The sequence below is a fragment of the Terrapene carolina genome, unplaced genomic scaffold (assembly GCF_002925995.2).
Source record: "Terrapene carolina triunguis isolate 2854851 unplaced genomic scaffold, T_m_triunguis-2.0 Scaffold740, whole genome shotgun sequence".
NCBI classification, from domain to species: Eukaryota; Metazoa; Chordata; order Testudines; family Emydidae; genus Terrapene; species Terrapene triunguis.
In genome coordinates, this window is record NW_020665091.1 from 4,075,372 (window position 1) to 4,094,430 (window position 19,059).

Sequence of the window (19,059 nt, forward strand, 5' to 3'; positions counted from 1 at the left end):
CTTATCCACCCCCCCACCCCCAGAAAGCCCCCCCCGAACGCCCAACCCCTCCCCCGTCTCTTGACTGCTCCCTCCAGAACCTCCCTGCCCCTTCTCTGACCCCCTGGCCTCCTTACTTTGCCGCTCAGACCAGCTTGCCGGGGAGAAGGAGCAGGGGGAGGAGCTCCAGACTGCCGGTGCGAACGGCCGGCTGGTGATCTGCAAATGCAGGGAGGGAGCGATCTCTGCTGCAGGGGGAAGGAGGGGCTGTCTCTGGCTGTCGGAGCCCGGGGGGAAGTCCGGACATTTAGAAATTCCCCCCGGACGCTATTTTTAGCTCTAAAATCCGGACATGTCCGGGGAAATCCGGACGAATGGTAACCCTACCAGAAGGCCTACCATGATCTGCCTGAAGAGGCTGCGGCAGACTACCCCCAGCTGAAAGCAGAGATCCTGGCCAGATCTGGGGTAACGACAACAGTGCGGGCCCAGCAGTATCACGGTTGGAGGTACCAGGAAGACAAAACCCCGCGGTCCCAATTGTATGACCTCATCCATCTCGCACGAAAGTGGTTGCAAACAGAGTCCCGGAGTCCGGAAGAGATACTAGCGGTTCTGGTCATTGACCAATACATGAGGGGACTACCACCAGACCTTCATGCCTGGGTAAGCCAGAACGAACCCTCCACCTATGACGAGGTTGTCGCCCTGGTAGAGGGGCGAAGGACAGCGAGGGAGCTGACCTGACCAGTTAAGGAAGAGGCACCCCGGGTTAAACTAGCAGCACCAAGCCCTAAAGTTCGGGTGATTGGGCCACCAGGAGGGCCCAGATGGAAAAAGAGAGAGGCTGAAGGCCCATCAGAGGCCACAAAGAGTCGGAGCACTGAGGGAGAAGAGGATCATGATCTTAGACTGCCCAAACCAAGAGACCGGGGAACGCCTAGGGCTCCATACAGATGTTATGCCTGCGGGGAGTGGGGACACATAGCTGTACAGTGTCCCAATGCTGAGGAGCCTATGCAGTGTAACCTGGGGAACTGGGCAGATCCATGCTCCCTAATCCACCTTGTGGGGGTCTCACTAACCCCACATATGTATACCAGACCAGTGAAACTAAATGGGGTAGGGACCACGGCACTGGTTGATTCGGGGAGTGCTATCACGCTTATCTCAGGGAAGCTCGTGAAGCGTAGTCAGCTGCTACAGGCTAAACGTACAGGGATAACGTGTCCATGGGACAGGTAGCTACTACCCCACCATCCCAATAAAAATCGAGATCCAAGGGAACACTACTGAGGTAGCAGCAGGTGTAGTCCCTAAACTCCCATACCCGGTGCTCATAGGGAGGGACTTCCCAGGGTTTGTAAACTTACTCCCAGTAGGGGGATTGGAGAAAGATGGGGACCCAAAAATTGGTGAAGCATCCACAGCAGATTGTCAACCCCCAATCTTCTCTGAAATATCCCCAGATTTGTTCTCCACTCCCAGACAGGGTAGAAAGACAAAAAGGGAAAGAAGGGCAGCTAAGGCCTTGGGAACCCGAATACTGACCAAAAGCCAGAGGTAGGTAGGCGGACCCGCGCAGCTGAAAAGGAGGCCACGCAGGAGAAAGAAGCACCTGAGTCTGACCCCCACCCTAATGCTTCTGAACCAGTAGAGGCAACAGAGACTGGGCCCCTAGATCTTGGGCAGATTAGCCCCGGGAGAGGAAATTTTGGACAGGAGCAGGCAGAAGATCCAAGGTATGACAACATTAGGAAGGAGGCATGCACAACAGTCCAAAAAGACCTAACCCAGGAAAACAAGCCTTCCAAACAGGTGAGAGTGTCTCCCAATTTAACACCAGACCAGAAGAATGAGGTGTCTGAGATGATCTTCCGGAACCAAGATGTGTTCTCGACAAAACCAGGTCGAACAACTGAGACATATCACCACATCGTCACGAACCCTGGGGCCAGAGTAACAGTGAGGCCCTATCGGGTGCCAGCAGCAAAAAGGGAGGAAATAAAAGCAGAAGTAAAAAAAATGCTGGCGTTGGGGATCATCGAAGAATCACACAGTCAGTGGTCCAGCCCAATCGTGCAGGTGCCCAAACCTGATGGCACCACAAGATTTTGCAATGACTTCCGGCGACTAAACGAAGTATCCCAGTTCGACGCGTACCCCATACCTCGCATAGATGAGCTAGTGGACCATCTGGGTAATGCCCGGTACTTGACTACCCTAGACTTGACAAAGGGGTACTGGCAGATTCCCCTTGCAGAAGACGCAAAGGAAAAGACTGCGTTCTCTACACCAGAGGGTCTTTTTCAATATACTGTCCTCCCTTTTGGACTACATGGGGCCCCAGCTACCTTCCAGCGCCTCATGGACAAGCTATTACACCCGCATAACAGTTATGCTGCTGCCTACTTGGACGATGTGGTCATTCATACCCCAGACTGGGAAACCCACCTGGAGAAGGTGGAGGCAGTCCTCGATACCTTCAGGCGAGCTGGCCTTACAGCAAACCCTGCCAAGTGTGCTGTAGGGTTTACAGAGGCCAAATATCTTGGCTACATTGTGGGTAAAGGTTTGGTAAAACCCCAAGTGAACAAGTTAGAGGCCATCCAAAATTGGCCCCGACCAAGTCGCAAGAAACAAGTCCGGGCGTTCCTAGGTGTGGTGGGGTATTACCGACGATTTATCCCCCACTGCATATATTATTCTATCTGACTACAGGGAGTTAAATCAAAAGGGGCTGTTAGGAAGAACAAGCAGGAAACAAGAGAATGGACAGAGATAAGACACCTCTGGGTAAGCAAATTCAAGGGAGTTAAGAGAACAATGGCTGGGCCACTAATTGGGAAGATGCTATTTCCAGCCACCAGTCAAAATTACCATAGCTGATTTGACAAGGCTGAAGGCCTAAGGTCAAAAGGAGACTAGACAGTTAACTCTCTAGAGAGGGAGAGGGAAGTTCAGCCATCAGGGAATTGTTTGCAGAGAGTAGAGGGACTGAGACACAGGCCCTGCAGGATGGGTCTGAGGCAGCTGGGCTTGACTAAGCTTGAGGGAAATTATAAATTTTAGGCGAGAGCCAGGTCTGTATGCCTTTGGTTGTTTTAACTCTCTTCTCTGGTTGCAATGTACCTTTGGGTGAATAAACAATGCATTTGTTTTGAAGAAACTGTTTTGAGTCACTTCAGTCTGCTGCTGGTCACAAGCCCAGAAGGATGTTTCTTCCAAGTACCAAATACAGCTAGGCCTGTCAAGATATCACAGGTGGTAAACAGGGGCTGCAACCAGACATCAGTCTAAAAGAGGTAAAATGGCGGAGTTCCACACAGACAGGGATGAAGGCAGTAAAAACTGTCACGTGAGAGGCACACTTAAGAGGGACTGGAAAGGGGTGTAAGGCACTGCTCTCCTTGTAACCATGATAGCACCTGTAAGGTTATAATGTGGCCTATAGTTCATTTCTCAAGGAAAAACAGTTTGGCATGCCTGAACTATGTTGTGACTGGTCAGGTAATGCATTATTCTGTTGCTGACGATACTACAGAATAGCTAGCCAACTGTTGCTGCTCAAACAGAGCCCTTTATATTTGTTTAGGTTGAGGGATCTCCGCTTTTGTATTCAGGTAGCTTGTCCATTGACCATATCTCAGGGAAGTGTCCAGACTGAATGGTTAGGTTAATTAACTAACGAACCCGGATGGGTTGAGGCAAATTGTTTCAATGTGTTTTCAGGTGTTGGATACCTTTGTATAGGTCCCAGAAGTGTTCTGTCCAGATTCTACTATTCTGAATAGATGGGGTTTTTTTTCTTTAGCTGGCTTAAATTTTTTCCAGATTTGCCAGAAGCATTTGGTGTCCATCATATCTTCAGTCTGTGTGAATTTTTCCGTCTGGTGCTCCAGTTTTTTTGCTGGAGCACTGATTTGTTGTACATCAGTGAGCTGTGGCAAGCTGTGCATAGGTCAGTGACATGTACCTCTCTGTGTTTTAAGTTGGAGAGTTTCTCACTTTATTCCTGAGTATATGGCAGCTTCTGTGAAATCATTTTGCTTTCTCTTGGAGTGGCAGTCCTGTTTTGTGTGGTTAGGATTGTGTGGTTGTGTGATTAGGGATGCTGTGCTGGTCTGGTAAAGACTCTGAGAGAGTCTTTTGTGGCAATGTTAATGTCATTTGCTATTTGGCCAGAGTGTGTGTTTGATGTGCATTCATTAGGTTTTTGAAGTTTTCAGGGCGGTCTCATGTTTTTCTTTTGAATTTTGTCTCCAGATCTCTTTCCTGGGTTATCTGTAGAGGGTTTGTAGTAGGTGGTTGTCTGCTGTTATTAAGTAGGATTTGTTTAGATATAGGACCAGTTCACTGTGGTCTGGTAACACTCTCATGCACATACACATACTGTGAGTGCCTCACCCACACCTTTGGAGAGCTCATTATACAGCTGCACAACCACAACCTTGTGCACATACCTGGAGAGTTTCTTGCACCTATACTCTTGTACATGCATGGCTGAGGCCTTCTCATGCCCACAAAAATACCCTTATGAGTGTGCACAGTGAGTTCCTCACACACCTACTCTTGGGCCCATGCCTACTGAGCTCCTCACACACACACACACACACACACACACACACACACACAATTATGTGCACACTAAAAATGCATGAAACTTCCTTGTCCAGTGCACTGTTGTGTTGTGTGTCACCACAGCTGACAATAAGCAGTTCTCCAAGATCTAATTCCTATATCTTCAAATAAACAAAACTAGCAAGAACTGCAGTAGTGCCACCTGATAACTCTCAGTAATGCTATTCATTGTACAAATTCCCCTTCACATATTGATAAATATACACTAATACACATACATATTACACATACACATACAAACACTGCACACATGCCTGCCACTCATACAAACACACAGAACTTCTGGACTATGAGCCAGTGTAGCACTCTCCGCTCATCCCTTAAAGAACCAGCAGGAAACTACAGATCCCAGATATTGACTTGCTGTTCCTTTCTCTGTTTCTTACTCTGCATTAGCCTCTTAGCTCTGGAGAGGGATGAGGCTCTGGTGATTCTCTGCTATGCAATGCTGGAGGGGATCTGCCTATCATCAGCCATTACCCAGGCTTGGAAGCGAATGGAGGCAAGAACCCTTGGATTTGGGGATTCGGTAAGAATCACTATTTAGCCTCCGTGGCAACACTCCCTAATCCCTCTTAGCAGTTCTTCCTGACTGTAGCATCTGGTACAGGAGTATATGAGAACTCCCCAAATAGCCAGTGCTCTGGCTCTGCTCTCTACAGTCCCTCCTGTTGGAAGAGGTTGGGGCTGGAGTGGCTAGATTATAAATTAGATGGGACCTACACACAGAGTCTGGTCCAAGAGCATGGGAGGCCTTTGAGACCAGCTCTCAGTCTCCCCATGCCCTCCCTCCCTGCCCCACTCAGTCCACAACAGCCCCTTCACCTTGCCATTTTCTTCCTCTCTAGGTGTGCGATAGTCTTGGAAGGCACCACATGGATCTATGCCCTGACTGTGCCTTCTGCTCACTGAAGAGGGAGCAGTGCCATGGGGTGTCAGATCTGAGACGTGTTCACTGCAATGTTGGCACCTTCACTACCTACATCAACCCTGAGATCTCTGCCCAGTATCAGGCTGTGGGCAATAAGGTACAGACCCAGCTCCGCTTGTACCCAAGGCTCTGAGGCAGGTCTTGGATTAGGCATAACCGGGGCATTGCAGTAAGGACGCTTGCCTGTCTCTAATCCTCTCCTCTGTTGGCAGGTTGGTTCCCTGGAGGCAATGGGGTATTATGGGATGGAGGTGTACGGAGGGCTGCGTGCAGATTATTGGTGTGGCCGCCTGGCCACGCATGGCTGTGATGACCCCCGCGTGATCCTTTGGCTGCAAGTGGAATATGCTTTCTTCCAAGGAGGAGACTTCCCAAACAAAGTAAGTGCCGAATCCCACTGTCCACTCATCCCTCCTCCTCACCTCTATTTTCTCTCTAACATGTCACTGCTCTCTCCCCAGATCTGTGACTCAGATAGAGTTCAGCACCCTAATTACTGTGCATTCAAGAGTCACCAGTGCCTACAGCGCAGCCTCAGCAGCCAGAAGGTGAGGAGCAGCCCCACTCCCCAGGGATCTACCCAGCTCCACACTGACCATTCACAGTCCAGAATGGCAGCCCTCCCAACTCCAGTTTCCCATCTCTTGGCTCTGTCCTGCCCCTTCCCTGCCCCAGGATTTTCCCCTCCTGCAGGACTTGAATTGGGGTGGGGTGTGTGTGGTGGTACTCTCCTAAGCTCTACCCACAAATCAAGCTTCACCCACTTGGGTTTCCAAAAAGAGATGCCACTTGTAGTAGATGGTGCAGATGTTCAAAACATGATCAGACATCCTCTGCTAGACTCTTCGGGCTTGACTCCTCAGTGGGATTTGGTTATACCTAGAACCAGGCACATACCATGTGCCTTGGACTCATGTGATAAAATTTAAATTTAAATGTCCATCAAAAAGTTTTTCTAGTCTTTATGATTTTGAAGAAAAATCCGAGTGTAATCGATGCAATGGTGCCAGTGGGGAGAAAGCAGCAGAGGAAGGTGCACCAACCACTAAGGTCAAAGAGAAATCCACCTGACCCCATGTCAAGGCTGAATCCCCACTCTGAGTGCAGAAGGTAGGGGCCTGCAAGGATTTTAAAAATTAATACTGGCCGCTCCAGGCTTGTATTAAATTCCCAAGGTTACAGCTTTTCTCTGACCTTGGCTTGGTAAATGCTGCCACCACCCAAATGCAAAAAAACCCCTTTGAACGCAGGAAGGAGCACTTGGGAATTCCTCCCTGTGGGGTATCCTTAAGCCCTTTCACTCTCACACACACACACACACCCCCGGAGGAAGAGCTGAGAAAGAAAACGAAGGAAATTAGCTGTGGCTACAAGCTAATTAAACAACATGTGCACAAACCTCTTAGGAGGTCCAGTCCTGTTCTTTAAAAAGGTAATTTTTTATTAAAAACAAAAAGAAAGAAAATACATCTGGAACTTGGGCTTTTGCTAGATTTTAAAAGAGCAATTCCAAAAATCAAGCACCCAAAATGGCTTTATTAGGGGTTCAGCTTAAAGGTTACAAGCAAACAAAAGCATCTGGGTTTAGCACAGAGGAGATCCACAATCCAAAATAAAGAATAAACCTGATTGCATTTATCTAAACGTACCCTATCCAATGGATTCCTTCTAGGTATGGAAGATAATTTTTCATACCTGGTTCAAACCTTACACAGCATTCTTGCTTACAGCATTGCTGCTCTGTCATAGAATCATAGAATATTAGGGTTGGAAGAGACCTCAGGAGGTCATCTAGTCCAACCCCCTGCTCAAAGCAGGACTAACACCAACTAAATCATCCCAGCAGGGGCTTTGTCAAGCCAGGCCTTAAAAACCTCTAAGGAAGGAGATTCCACCACCTCCCTAGGTAACCCATTCCAGTGCTTCACCACCCTCCTAGTGAAAGTGTTTCCTAATATTCAACCTCGACCTCCCCCACTGCAACTTGAGACCATTGCTCCTTGTTCTGTCCCTGCAGCCCAGAGAACAACAGATAAAGGGAAAGTTTCTTTCCTCATTTTAAAAAGTTCTAGCCTTCTCATTGGCTCTTTTGGTCAGGTGCCCACTTTTTTTTCCTCTTTACCTGGGGTACTTTTTAACCCTTTAGAGGTAAAGCAAGTAAAGAACAGCTACCAAGAGGGATTTTACAGCTAACCGGCTGGCTGGGTGTCCATCAAAGGAAGCTATCCCACTACTTTATTTATCACACCCCATACCCACCACCAGAGTCAACTAGACCTCCCCCCCCCCCCCCAGGCTCCACTCCTTCTCTAAGACCTTTGGCTTCACAGACTGGGGGCAGAAAAGTTGTGTATCTTCCAGGCACCATGCACTAGAGGCACAAACTCAAAGGTCACTCACAGTAGATTATGCAAAATTCCATAAATTGATCCTCCTCCTTCCTTCCTTATTCACAGCTGTAATTAGATGTAAAACAGATACCTTGTCGCTCTAATATCCTGGGACCAACATTGCTAACAGATATACCTCACCCAGCTTGTCTCTGAGATAACAGTGCTGACGTTTTAAATCAGCATAATTGGACATGTGAGTTAGCACCCACTGAAATAAACGTGGCAGAGTTAAGCTTCTCAGAGCCCTTGTTCCAAGCTGTCTTCAGATTCAGGCAGATGTCATGAGTTCATATTTTGAAGGTTTTCTTCACAACCATCAGGGCTAGAAACTTATGTCATAGATTTGTAGAGTTTAAGCCAGAAGGGACTATTAGATCATCTAGTCTAACCTCGTGTATATCTCAGGCCCTTAACCTTCAAAAAGTTATTTTTAATTAAATCTGAAATTATGGAGAACAAAACGAGAGAAAAATAAATAAATCCTAGGTCACCAACCTAGTGCAGCCCAGCCACATTTTCCATCAGGGATTGCCCCTCTGCCACCTTTGATTGGTTCTCCTCACCCAGGGTCTCCACCCTGCAGTGACCTAGGGACAGGGCCTTCTCTTCCCGACCCTCCATTGGTCAAGAGACAGGCTCTCATACTTGCAGGGCTCATGTTACGGGGAGACAGCTCCTTTCACTCCCAGGACTCCCTTGACTGGTGTTTGGGTCCCTTGACTCTAGGGTGGGTTGTCTATCTCTCTGTCTATCTGCTCAGGTGCTTCGTCATGGTTGCCGCAGGAACGAGACATACCAAGTGCTGAGTGAAGAGAAAGGCGAGGAGGAGGTGCTGCTCTGGAGCCAGAAATTCTTCAGCTTGACTGAGGGATGAGTGGAGGAGAGAGGACAGAGGGAGACCCCAGGGATGAAGGAAAAAGGGGGCATAGGGCACTGAATGGACCCTGTGGAGGCAGAGAGTGAGGAGAAACTTGATAGGACCTGAAGCAACTTTTCCCAACCTCTGTCTGTCTCTCTGTCCCCAGGGATAACGTCTGGTGCCCACCCCTGCTTTCATGCAAGTGCCACAGCCTCCTCTCTGCTCCATACAGCAGTGTGAATGACAGCACCCCAGAATTCACTGGGGAATCCCTGACCTTGGCATTTCATTTGACACCAACCCGGGCACTGTACAGTTTCAGCTGTCCCCCGGGTGCCTCTAAGGGTCAGCAGCTGGGAAAAGGGACTCCAGCAACAGGAGCGGCATCAACCCTGGGGTGATTCACTTGGAGTCTCTGCCAGTTTCCAGGTTCCTGCCTGATGGCCCTTGCCCAAAGCCCACAATGTCTTTTACCCTCAGGCCTCCTGCCATGGACACAACCAGTGGGTTGTTTCCTATATATTATGTTTTGGTTTATAAAGAGCCTGTTCAGCCAACGTGCTTCACTTTCTCTGTTCTTTTATCTGCTGTTCTTTTTGAACCACGTGGATCCGCTCCCTAGTACTCTTTCATCCACACTAGCTTCGTCAGCAGTGTCTCTTGCACTCTCAGTGGGTTCTCCTTGCGCATTCACACATTCACCAGTGCCCCTCATTTAACTGCATGCAAAGGGCACTGGAGTCCTGAGCCTTCAGAATGGACTCTGAGCGCAGTCTCCCCCACCCCAGTGCATGCACGGAAGTGCCCACCCAGGGTTTCACACATACAGTAGCTCACGCTCGCATCTTTTGCTAATACAATAATTTTATTCCTAATATTTTAAGGGTTTATTTGACTCTGTGTGTTCAACCCCATGCCCCCTCCCAAAAAATTCAGAGAATGCCATCACAAGCGAGTAAACCCAAATACCCTTGAGCCACATCCCAGACAAACCCCTCTGTAACTGGGGAGCAACCTCTGTGCAGCCCCCCCAGAGATGCCCCCTCTGGAGCAATCAGCTCCCTCTTCATTGAAGTGGTAAAGGGTCTCCGTCCCTCCCCCTCCCCCCCCCCCAATTTGTATATTCCTCTCTGGAACTCTGTCCCTCTCTCTGAGTCATCCCCTTCCCATGTCTTCCCCAAGGTTCCCCGCCTCTTGGTGCTGGCACTCTTGCCCACCACTTGCTCCCTCCCCCCAGCTCAGCTCAGCTCAGCTCCCCCTCACCGGCAGGTGTGCACCTCCACAAGGTGGCGGCACTGCTTGCACTTGACTGAACAGCACCAGTGGAACTTGCAGCTGCATCTCTCCACCACCTCGGCCTGGGCCGTGTGGAAGCCTCGCCCGCAGCACAGCAGCTCGCAGCCATCCATGCCATGGGACGTCCGGTTGCACTGGCGTCCGGAGGTGCCAAAGACCCCACTATGGGGGTCCCGGTCACAGAAGTCTGGGCTGGCCACCAAGTAGACCAGGTCATGAGCTGTGTAGGGTTTGAAGCGGGAGCTCTTGGGCACCAGGAGCTTGCGGGAACCAACCCGCTTGGGGTGCACCTCTGTGGCCCCCTCAAATTTCTCTTTCAGGACATTGCCCACCTTGTGGAATGGGGGCATCACCTTCCAGCAGGTGCGGACCTCGCAGGAACCTGACACTCCATGACACTTGCACTCTACCTTCATGTGGGACAGGATGGCCTGGCAAGTAGAAAGCGTCTGTCAGCAGGAGGTGGAGGGCCTCATGCAGCCCACCTGAGGGTGCCAGTGAGAAGTGGATTTAAGCTTACAGTGGAGCTTCTCCTTACCACCCAGGGGGTGCTGAACGTGGGGAGTGTGACACAGAGAGTCAGGGAAAGGGAGGCCTGGGGAAAAGGGGTCACTCTAAGGTGTGTGACAGGGAACAGAGAATGAATGGAGGCTGCTCACAGGAATATGAAATACAAGTAACTGATCCACTCATCAGCTGAAGGGATCCACTATGGGCGGAAAGGACCTGCCCAGAACTACAGCGATCCCTTCGCACAGGGATATGAGCAGGCCTTCTCAAAAATGAGAAAGGGATCCACTCTGAGGTTGTAGAAGAAGGGATCTACTCTGCCACAAAGGAAAGGAACAAGATCCACTGTGAGTCAGAGGGAGGGTCAGGGACCTACTCAGGAGGCAGTGGCTGGGGAAAGTGATCCATTCATTCAAAAGAGGTGAAGGGATGGGGAATTGCCTGAAGGCAGAGTGAGGGAAATGGATTCACTTTAAGAAAGAGGCAGAGGAAGGGGAATCCACTTCTAGACTGTAGGAGGGAAAGAAGAGTGCTCTGAGGGCGGTGGAGCTGAGGAATTGGGATCCACTCCAAGGCATATAAGGAACAGGCTCTGCTCTGGGGCAGAGCAATGATAGACTCTGAAGGAAAGGCAGGGAATTGGATCCAATCAGAAGGGAAGGGCTCTCCTCAGAGGTAATCAGTTTGTGGGTGCCACTCTAATCTGGACAAAGGAGTGGGGGATGGGACAGTCTCTGGCCCCCAACGAGGTGCTCAGACATCTGGGTATGTTCCCCAGCACGTGGTACCAACCTTACCTTCCTACCAGCCTCATTGTTGTGCAGGTTCATGAGTGCTCGGCTGGACGAGACACCACGGCTCCGCTCAGGGTTATCCACGAAGGCTTGAGAAAAGGCAATACCATAGGACAGGTTGTCAGAGCAGCCTGACCACTGGAATCCTGGGGAAGAGAGAGAGAGTCCATGAGGCAGAGAGGCTGCTCCAGGTGTGGGGGCAGATGTAGAGGTGTTCAGGCTTCCCAAGCAGGGAAAAGAAGATCACTCTGCTCATATCTCACTGGCCCCACCCTCCCTATACTGTTCTCATCCCAAGGGCATGCAGTGGCGGCACTCTCCATCCCCATTTATTTTTCCGCTCTCCTCTGCACCGTCCCCTTCCCAGGGATATGTAGCAAGCTTTGTTGTCTGCTCCTGTTCATCCTTCCAATTCTTCCCATGTCAATGGGGGGCTTCTTTCTCCAGCACCAACCACCTTCTGTTACCTTCTGGGCTGACTCCATGGATCTTGCGATCACATCCACACTTCTCCAGCTCCCCACGGCTGCAGGCCCGGGTCACAGCAAACGCCACTCCCGCTGATGAGATGGCATGAATGAAAGCAGATTCTCGTGTACCTGCAGAAGAGACAGAAGCAGCCTTTGGAAGAAACAATTTCTTCAAGATTTGTCTAAGGAATTTCTCCTTCAGTTCATTTGTGGAGAGAGGAAACGTTGCAGTTTCATCTGCATTAGACACACGGAGGCAGCCTGAGACACGCAGGGGCTATGTGATAATGCTGTGTCACTCCCAGAAAGGAGATGTTCAAACAGAGATCACACTGGTAAATCATTAAAGGGAGTTTTGCTACATCCTCAGAGGTCTTGGATCCCACAGCAGGGAGAGGATAGCCCCTCGTGGTAGGGCACCAGGGAGATCCCACATGGCATGCACGCAGCTCTGGGCTCCTCAGTCCCAGAGGTCTCATGTCCCCAGCAGGGAGGGAAGGGGATGCAAGTCTCAGAGGGAATTTTTTTAGGGGGAGAACCAGAGAGCATGCAGTGAGTCTGAGCGCAGGAACCATCCTGCAGCCCTAAGGGGGTCAGTGAGCCTAGAGAGTCACCCCCCCAGTGAATGGCTTGGAGCCTCATTTCTCAGGCCTAAAGCAAGGCAAATAACTAATTTTTTGGTTTGCTGGCAGTTCTGCAAAAAAAAAAAATAAAGAAATAGGTTAGCTCAAACTGAAACAGTAACATATTTTTGGAGAATCAAATTAGGGAAAAATCATTTTGGGTTAAATAAAACATTTTGTTTCATTTTTGGAAATTGTAAACGTTTTTTAAAAAGCAAAGAAAATGAAGGGCTTTGTTCACAAACAGAAGGAGTAGGCGATGCCCCTCATGATAACATTTAGCTCAGCAGTTGGGGCACTTATCTGTGGGAGAGAGAAGGGAAGGCTCCCAGGTGCATGCTCAAGCTATTCTGGGGTAGAGCTGTCTTGAGATCTCCTACTAAAGCTGTTCCACTGTGTATAAAATACTTAAATAGTCATTGGGCCACCGTGAGAGACAGTGAGACTGACTCTATAGCCCAGTGGTTAGGCCCCCCACCTGAGAAGTAGGACACCTGGCTTCCAGTCCCTGTGCTAATGATTTTTTTATTTGCAATTATATAATTTATATTTTAATAATTATAATTATCCACAGTATAACACCTTCAACAGGAAAGATTGAGCAAGCCCCACATCAGAATACCCTGGTGGTCAGGATACTTTTGTGGTAAGAAGGACAGCTGGGGTCAAGTCCCTGCTCCTGAGCAGGATTTTGAACCTGGGTCTTCCACATTCCAGGTGACTACTCTAACCATTAGGTGAAAAGGTTGCGGGGGAGGGGGAACACCTCCTCCTCCTGTTTTGTGAATGGTGCCTAAATCCCCTTGTAAAGCTAGCCCAAAATATTGAAACATTTTGTTTTCTTTTTTTGTTTCAACTGAAACAATTCACCAAAATCAATACAAAGTCACTGTATCTTTCAGTTGACTTGAATCTACTTTCCAAACACAAGCACGCTCCCTTCGGGTTTGGTGAGCATTAGGTTTAATAGTATGCATGACCATTAGGATGAATAGTCTAGGTGAGCATTAGGATCAGTGTCTAATTGACCACTAGAGTCAGGGTGAACATTAGGGGTAGACTTAGGGAGTGGTTTAGCCGGAGTACTAGTGTTAGTTATAGCATGTGTATATAGTCTAGTGTTCTACTTACTATTAGAATTAAGATAAGCGTGGTAAGGTTTCGTTTGGGGCTAGGGTGAAGGTTTAAAAGTTAGGTTTAGTGTGAGCATTAGGGTGGGGTTTGGACATGAGCCCAGTAGTCGGGCACTGATGGCAAATGTTCCATGCACTGCCTAGATCTGCCTAACTCTTGACCTCTGACCTTGTATGGCAACCTTGCCAAAGACCTGTAGCCCCTGAAGAGTGGAGCAATTCCATCGACGGTTGTGAAACTGGTGCTGACACTCCTCTATGGCCAGCTCTGCTCCATGCTTCACTGAGTCCATGGCTTCCACTTGCCGCTGGCAGATTCGCACCTGCTCCTCCGCCAGGCCCTTCAAGCCCTCACAGGCACTGGAATCTCGCAGAGTCCCTCGCAGGGAGGGCTGCTTTGCCAGGTACCTGCGCAGAGGGATAGAGAGAGTTAGCCACGCTCAGAGATGGGCTATGGACACGCTAATAGCTCAAAGGGAAAAATCCCCCTTCATAGCCTCTTAGAAGAACCCATAGGGATACTCTCAGACTCCCTCTCCCCGTGTGATCAGACTTCCACCCACCCCAGGGGATCCCCCAGCTTCTCTTTGGGGTGCTGAGGTCTCCTACACCTCCCTTTTCCTGTGAGATCTGCCTATCGTCTCTTTTGTGGGGATTAGGGTCCCTCACCCTCCCTAGGGGACCATTAGGTCAGGCAAGCTCCAGCCCACACCATACTTACAGCCAGGTCACAGCACAGATGTGCCGCACTGAAATCAGCACAACATACAGCTGGACAATCTCCATCTTCTCGCTGGAGAAATCTTAGCCTTAGCTGCACAAATGCCTTTCTCTCTTCCCCAGCGCCTAGTGCCAGAGAGTCACTCCCAGGGCAGTCCCAGTCCAGCACTGCGGAGAGCAAGTACCCCCACCCTCCACAACAACCATGAGCTGTCTCTGCGTGCCTGTCAGCACGGGAGCCCTGGGGGACAAAGAAATCTCCCAGGTTAGCACTGTAGGGGCATCTACAGTGCCACTGTCCTGTAGGGATTGTGAGACATCACTGGAGGGTCAGGAGCACGGGACAGGGGCTCCACAACAGCTCTCCCAAAAAGGTGGTTCACATGGTGGAGTTCAGCATGAACAGCAAGCAGCCCCTGTACCCACAATTCCACATGCAGATTCTTTAAGTCCACTCCTAGGATGAATGCTTTATACTCTTGCTCTCTCTCCCCTGCAAATCACGTTGCCCACAAGCCAGCAGGGGAACAGAGTGAGACCCTATTGGTAACTAATAGGCTCCTCTATGCAGTGAGGTCCCAGTAGCACCAGTCCACTCTTGCATGGTGATTCAGTTCTCTGGCATCTTTTTCTACCACCAGTCCCTTTGGGAAGCGAGGGTGAGTCCCAGTGCTGGTTTCCAAGAGTGGCACACAAGGAGAGCTGGTGCTGGTCTGGGCCTCCTTCACCTCCCAGCTGTCTTTCTTGGTGACTTTCTCTCGTCTGGCTCCTCTGGGCTAGAGATTCCTCTTTTCTGTCCTGCAACCCTCATGGCTACAGCAAACAGACACAGCTCAGGCTGCTGCTTCTGGCTCTCTTAACTCTTTCCCTGGCAGCTCTCCCCCACCCCCAGCAGCCTGAGGTGAAGGGACAGCCCTGGAAATGGGGTGGGGGGGTAATACCTCTCCCTGGGTGGGCTATTTGTGCAAACTGACATGGTCTAGGTTGGTAAATATGCCCCCCTCCAAAAAAACCCTGCACTGTGGAACCACTGAGGGATTAGGCAAATTTAACCCTTGTGTGCTGGGAGCAGGAACATCCTGAGAGAAAGTTTTTTCCCCTAAACAGGACTGGGAAACGCCCACCCTCCTGTAGGCTAAGGAAGGTTTAATTCCTCATGTAGTTAGTTACAACTGGCTATACCTCTGACTCTGGCTCAGGTCTCACGTCACACGTATGAGATAGTGTTTTAGTCACAGGCTTTACTGAAATTGCCCACCATACAAACAGGGCTGGATAGTGCTCTGTACTATGGGTCCCTCTTGCAGCCCCCTGCCCCCAACTCTCATGTCTCCATCTCTCTGTTTCATCTTCCCTCCTCCCAATCTTGGTTTTATCTGTTCCGAGACTGAACTCCCAGGCCAAAGACATGTTGGGATCTGCAGCTCCAGGGTGTAACCTCCAGCACGCCCCCAGTAAGCTGGTCTTACCTGCTGCCAACTCAGACAGGGGGCGGGGAGGTGAGGAAATGCGGGTGGTTATGCTGCTTTTCCTGGTGAGCTGAGGGTCCATGATACAGCTTCCTGACCTTGCCTGGGACAGCACAAGAATGGCAGCTCATGGGCTGAAGTGTCAGAAAATCAGAGAGGTGGGTAAAACTTTCCAACAGGGACAGCAGAGAACTATGGGCCAAAATTAGGGACCCACAAAGATCCCACTACCTGGAATGCCCATGGTGGGGCATGGGCTGCTATGCTCAGCTGAGACAACTGTGTGTGGGTGTGGGTGTGGGTGTGTGTGGGTGTGGGGGGGTTGTTCCCACATAGGGGTTAAAGACTCTCACTGCCCTGTAAGGGGTGAAGTGCAGACTCCTCCCCAGTATCGCGCGTGCTCTCTCTCTCCCCCCCCAAGCCTTTAGTGGGGCTGGATTCTCAATGGTAATTCAAAAGACACTAAAACTAGTAAGAACAAAGATCCCAGCAACAAGGAAGCAGGAAAGGGGGTTTGGCTCAAAAAAGCAAGCACTAAAATGAAGCTGGATGAGATCAGGGGCTGGGCTGCCATTGTATCCTCGCAGGATTTATGAGCAGCAGAGACATATATCCCCAGAGTGTCACCCACTGAATCAGGAGGCAGTGACAGCCAAACAAGGGCCATACAGAATGAGAAAAACAAACACAAGGAAGAACATCCAACAGGCAGAGGAGCTGGACGAGAGCAGCAGAGAAAGGGCCCAGGCAGTGATGAGCCCACAGGGGCTGGGAATAGCTTCACAGCCCCAGAAGGGGGTACTCTCACTAAGGCAGGAGGCAGTGACAAACTCGTTGGGGAGAGAGCATAGGGCTCAGAGTATGGCAGAGGGGAGTGTCTCCCTGGTCCCAACAGCCTCCCCAAGGTGAAGGGCACAGATACTACAGAAAATGAGACCACAGTGCTAAACGGCACCAGAGATACAGAGGCTATGGAAAGAGGCAGAAACCTCTCCTACTCTCCCTTGCATTCCCCGTTCTCAGGCTTCCTGCTACCCCTGAATTTCCACCCTCCAAGCATTGCACAGAGTCTCACATCCTGCAACTGATTCAGCCTAGTGCCAGTTTAGTGTGCAATTAGTGACAACAGACCCATGCTGTGGGGTCAATGGGACGGATGCTAGTTGTTCTTTCCTCCTCCTCCTCAGTCCCGATCCTTACACTATCTACATCGCTCCCTCTGGCCCTTCTCCCTCTGCAGCAGTTCCATTCCAGGGATACACAGCTGGCTTTGCTCTCCAGGGGTTTCATTCTTTAGTGCTATGATTACTGGGAGCCCAGTGCACTGACAGGAGTCTCTGGGCCCATGTGTGCAACAATTGCTGGCTAATGATTAATTTCTCCTCCATCTCATTTCCTCCCCATTTGTCACTCTCATCTACAGCAGCTGGGAAAATCCATGGACAGGTAACTCCCCCGCCCATTGACCATGAATAACTGGGAGGAGGGGGTGAGTGAGGAGGAGAAGCAGCAGCAGCAGCAGCAATGGGTCAAAAGTGAAAGTGTCCATATGTTTCCAGTATCAGGGGGTAGCCGTGTTAGTCTGTATCCACAAAAACAACGAGGAGTCTGGTGGCACCTTAAAGACTAACCGATTTATTTGGACATAAGCTTTCATGGGTGAAAAACCCACTTCTTCAGATGGCATGTTTCCAGAGTCCCCATGTTTCAGGGAATCTGCTGCTGTGATCATAACCAAGGGAGTTACTTATATTTCACAACTGCTTTCACTTCTGCTTTCATAGAAGCATGGCTCAGCAGGCATACCACCTGCAGACAGCAAAGTCCATTTGCCAGGACCAACACAGCAGGGCATCAGGAAGAAGATAGAATAAGAAGGGGAAATGAAGGAGAGAGGGAGAGAAAAACAGAAGAGAGTGTAAAGCAGCCACATGCAGAGAGTTAAGGGGGAGTAGTGCCTCTGATGGAATACTGTGTGCAGTTCTGGTCACCGGTGTTCACTAAAGACTAATTCACTCTGAAACAGGTGCAGCAAAGAGCTACCAGGATGATCAGGGAAATGAAGCGCCTAATCTTATGAGAGAAGACTGGAAGATCTTGGCTTGTTTCAGACTTCATTTTGTTAGGCTAGAGGAGATAGGATTTCTCTCTGTAAATACATATCAGGGGTGTAAAGAGAGGGAGAAGAGCTATATAAGCCAAACAGACAATGCTGGCACAAGAACAAGTGGGTATAAACTGACCGTGAATACATTCAGGCTGGAAATCAGAAGAAGGTTTCTAACCACCAGAGGAGTGAGGTTCTGGAAAAGCCTCCCAATAGGAGGAAAGGGGGAAAGAAACCTAACTGGTTTTAAAATGGATCTTGATAAATTTAGGAATGGGATTATATGACAGATTTGCCTGTAACAGCAGAGGACTGGACTCAGTGACCCAGCAGTCACTACCTTCTAGTCCTACATTGGATAGGAGGTGCAGGGGCTAATTTCCTATCTGCCTTTCTACATCCACTTTGTTTCTGCTCTGCCGTCAGTTTTGATTGCTTAATTGAAGTCTCCACAGTGGATGTGGTCGTCAGGACAAGGGCATTCACCTGCTTCCAACTCTGCTCCGAGAAAGGTAAGGAGACAGGAAGCAAGTTTTTGGGCAACAGACACAAACAACCCTTTGAGTATGTGACCAGAACCTGTCCTTTGGGCCTATAAATATTGTGTGCTTCTCTCTGGTGATTTAGGGCAGTGGTTCTCAATGGGGTATATCAACTCACCTAGATATTTGCCTAGTTTTACAACAAGCTACATAAAAAGCACTAGCCAAGTCAGTACAAACTAAATTTTCATACAATGACTTGTTTATACTGTTCTATAGACTGAACTGTAAGTATAATATTTATATTCCAGTTGATTTATTTTATAATTGTATGTTAAAAATGAGTCAGCAATTTTCCAGTACTAGTGTGCTATGACACTTTTGTATGTTTATGTCTGATTTTGTAAGCAAGGAGTTTTTTTTAAGTGTGGTGAAACTTGGGGGTATGAAAGACTAATCAGACTCCTGAAAGAGTACAGTAGTCTGGAAAAGTTGAGAGCCACTGATTTAGAGAACTAGAAATGAAAATGGGAATCTTAGCTTGCATGTCAAATACAGGTGTTTAGGCCTTTGAGTTGCAAAAAATGTTGATAGTGTAATTGACTCAAATGAGGTGCCAAGGTTGAAGTTCATCAAGTTTCCTTTTAGACAC

At 49.3% G+C, this 19,059-nt stretch overlaps 2 protein-coding genes across 2 annotated transcripts in view; one reads left to right on the forward strand and one right to left on the reverse strand.

Moving 5' to 3' along the window:
* The window catches only part of ACRBP (acrosin binding protein), a 92,655-nt gene extending 83,637 nt beyond the window's left edge, over nt 1-9,018 (forward strand). Inside the window, exons 6-10 of the mRNA XM_026660253.2 lie at nt 5,017-5,149; nt 5,469-5,648; nt 5,764-5,931; nt 6,013-6,099; nt 8,705-9,018. Coding sequence (XP_026516038.1) covers nt 5,017-5,149; nt 5,469-5,648; nt 5,764-5,931; nt 6,013-6,099; nt 8,705-8,818 — 682 coding nt within the window. The 3' untranslated portion in view covers nt 8,819-9,018. The remainder of the gene's footprint in view (nt 1-5,016; nt 5,150-5,468; nt 5,649-5,763; nt 5,932-6,012; nt 6,100-8,704) is intronic.
* Nucleotides 9,019-10,062: 1,044 nt separating this feature from the next.
* LOC112115087 (protein Wnt-4-like) lies at nt 10,063-14,415 on the reverse strand. Its single transcript, XM_024212056.1, has 5 exons — nt 14,351-14,415; nt 13,799-14,037; nt 11,871-12,002; nt 11,407-11,549; nt 10,063-10,530 (listed from the first exon to the last, which is right to left on the reverse strand). The coding sequence occupies exons 1-5, from the start codon at nt 14,413-14,415 to the stop codon at nt 10,063-10,065; spliced, it is 1,047 nt and encodes a 348-aa protein (XP_024067824.1).
* Between the last annotated feature and the right edge of the window lie 4,644 nt (nt 14,416-19,059).

What these genes read in the sequence shown, in the direction of transcription:
- LOC112115087 (XM_024212056.1), bottom strand. Translation starts at nt 14,415, where the DNA reads ATGGAGATTGTCCAGCTGTATGTTGTGCTGATTTCAGTGCGGCACATC. An exon ending in TGGCAAGGTTGCCATACAAG is followed by an intron (nt 12,003 to 13,798) that starts GTCAGAGGTCAA and finishes TCTCTTCTGCAG; the next exon opens with GTACACGAGAATCTGCTTTC. An exon ending in CCATGGAGTCAGCCCAGAAG is followed by an intron (nt 11,550 to 11,870) that starts GTAACAGAAGGT and finishes TCTCTTCCCCAG; the next exon opens with GATTCCAGTGGTCAGGCTGC.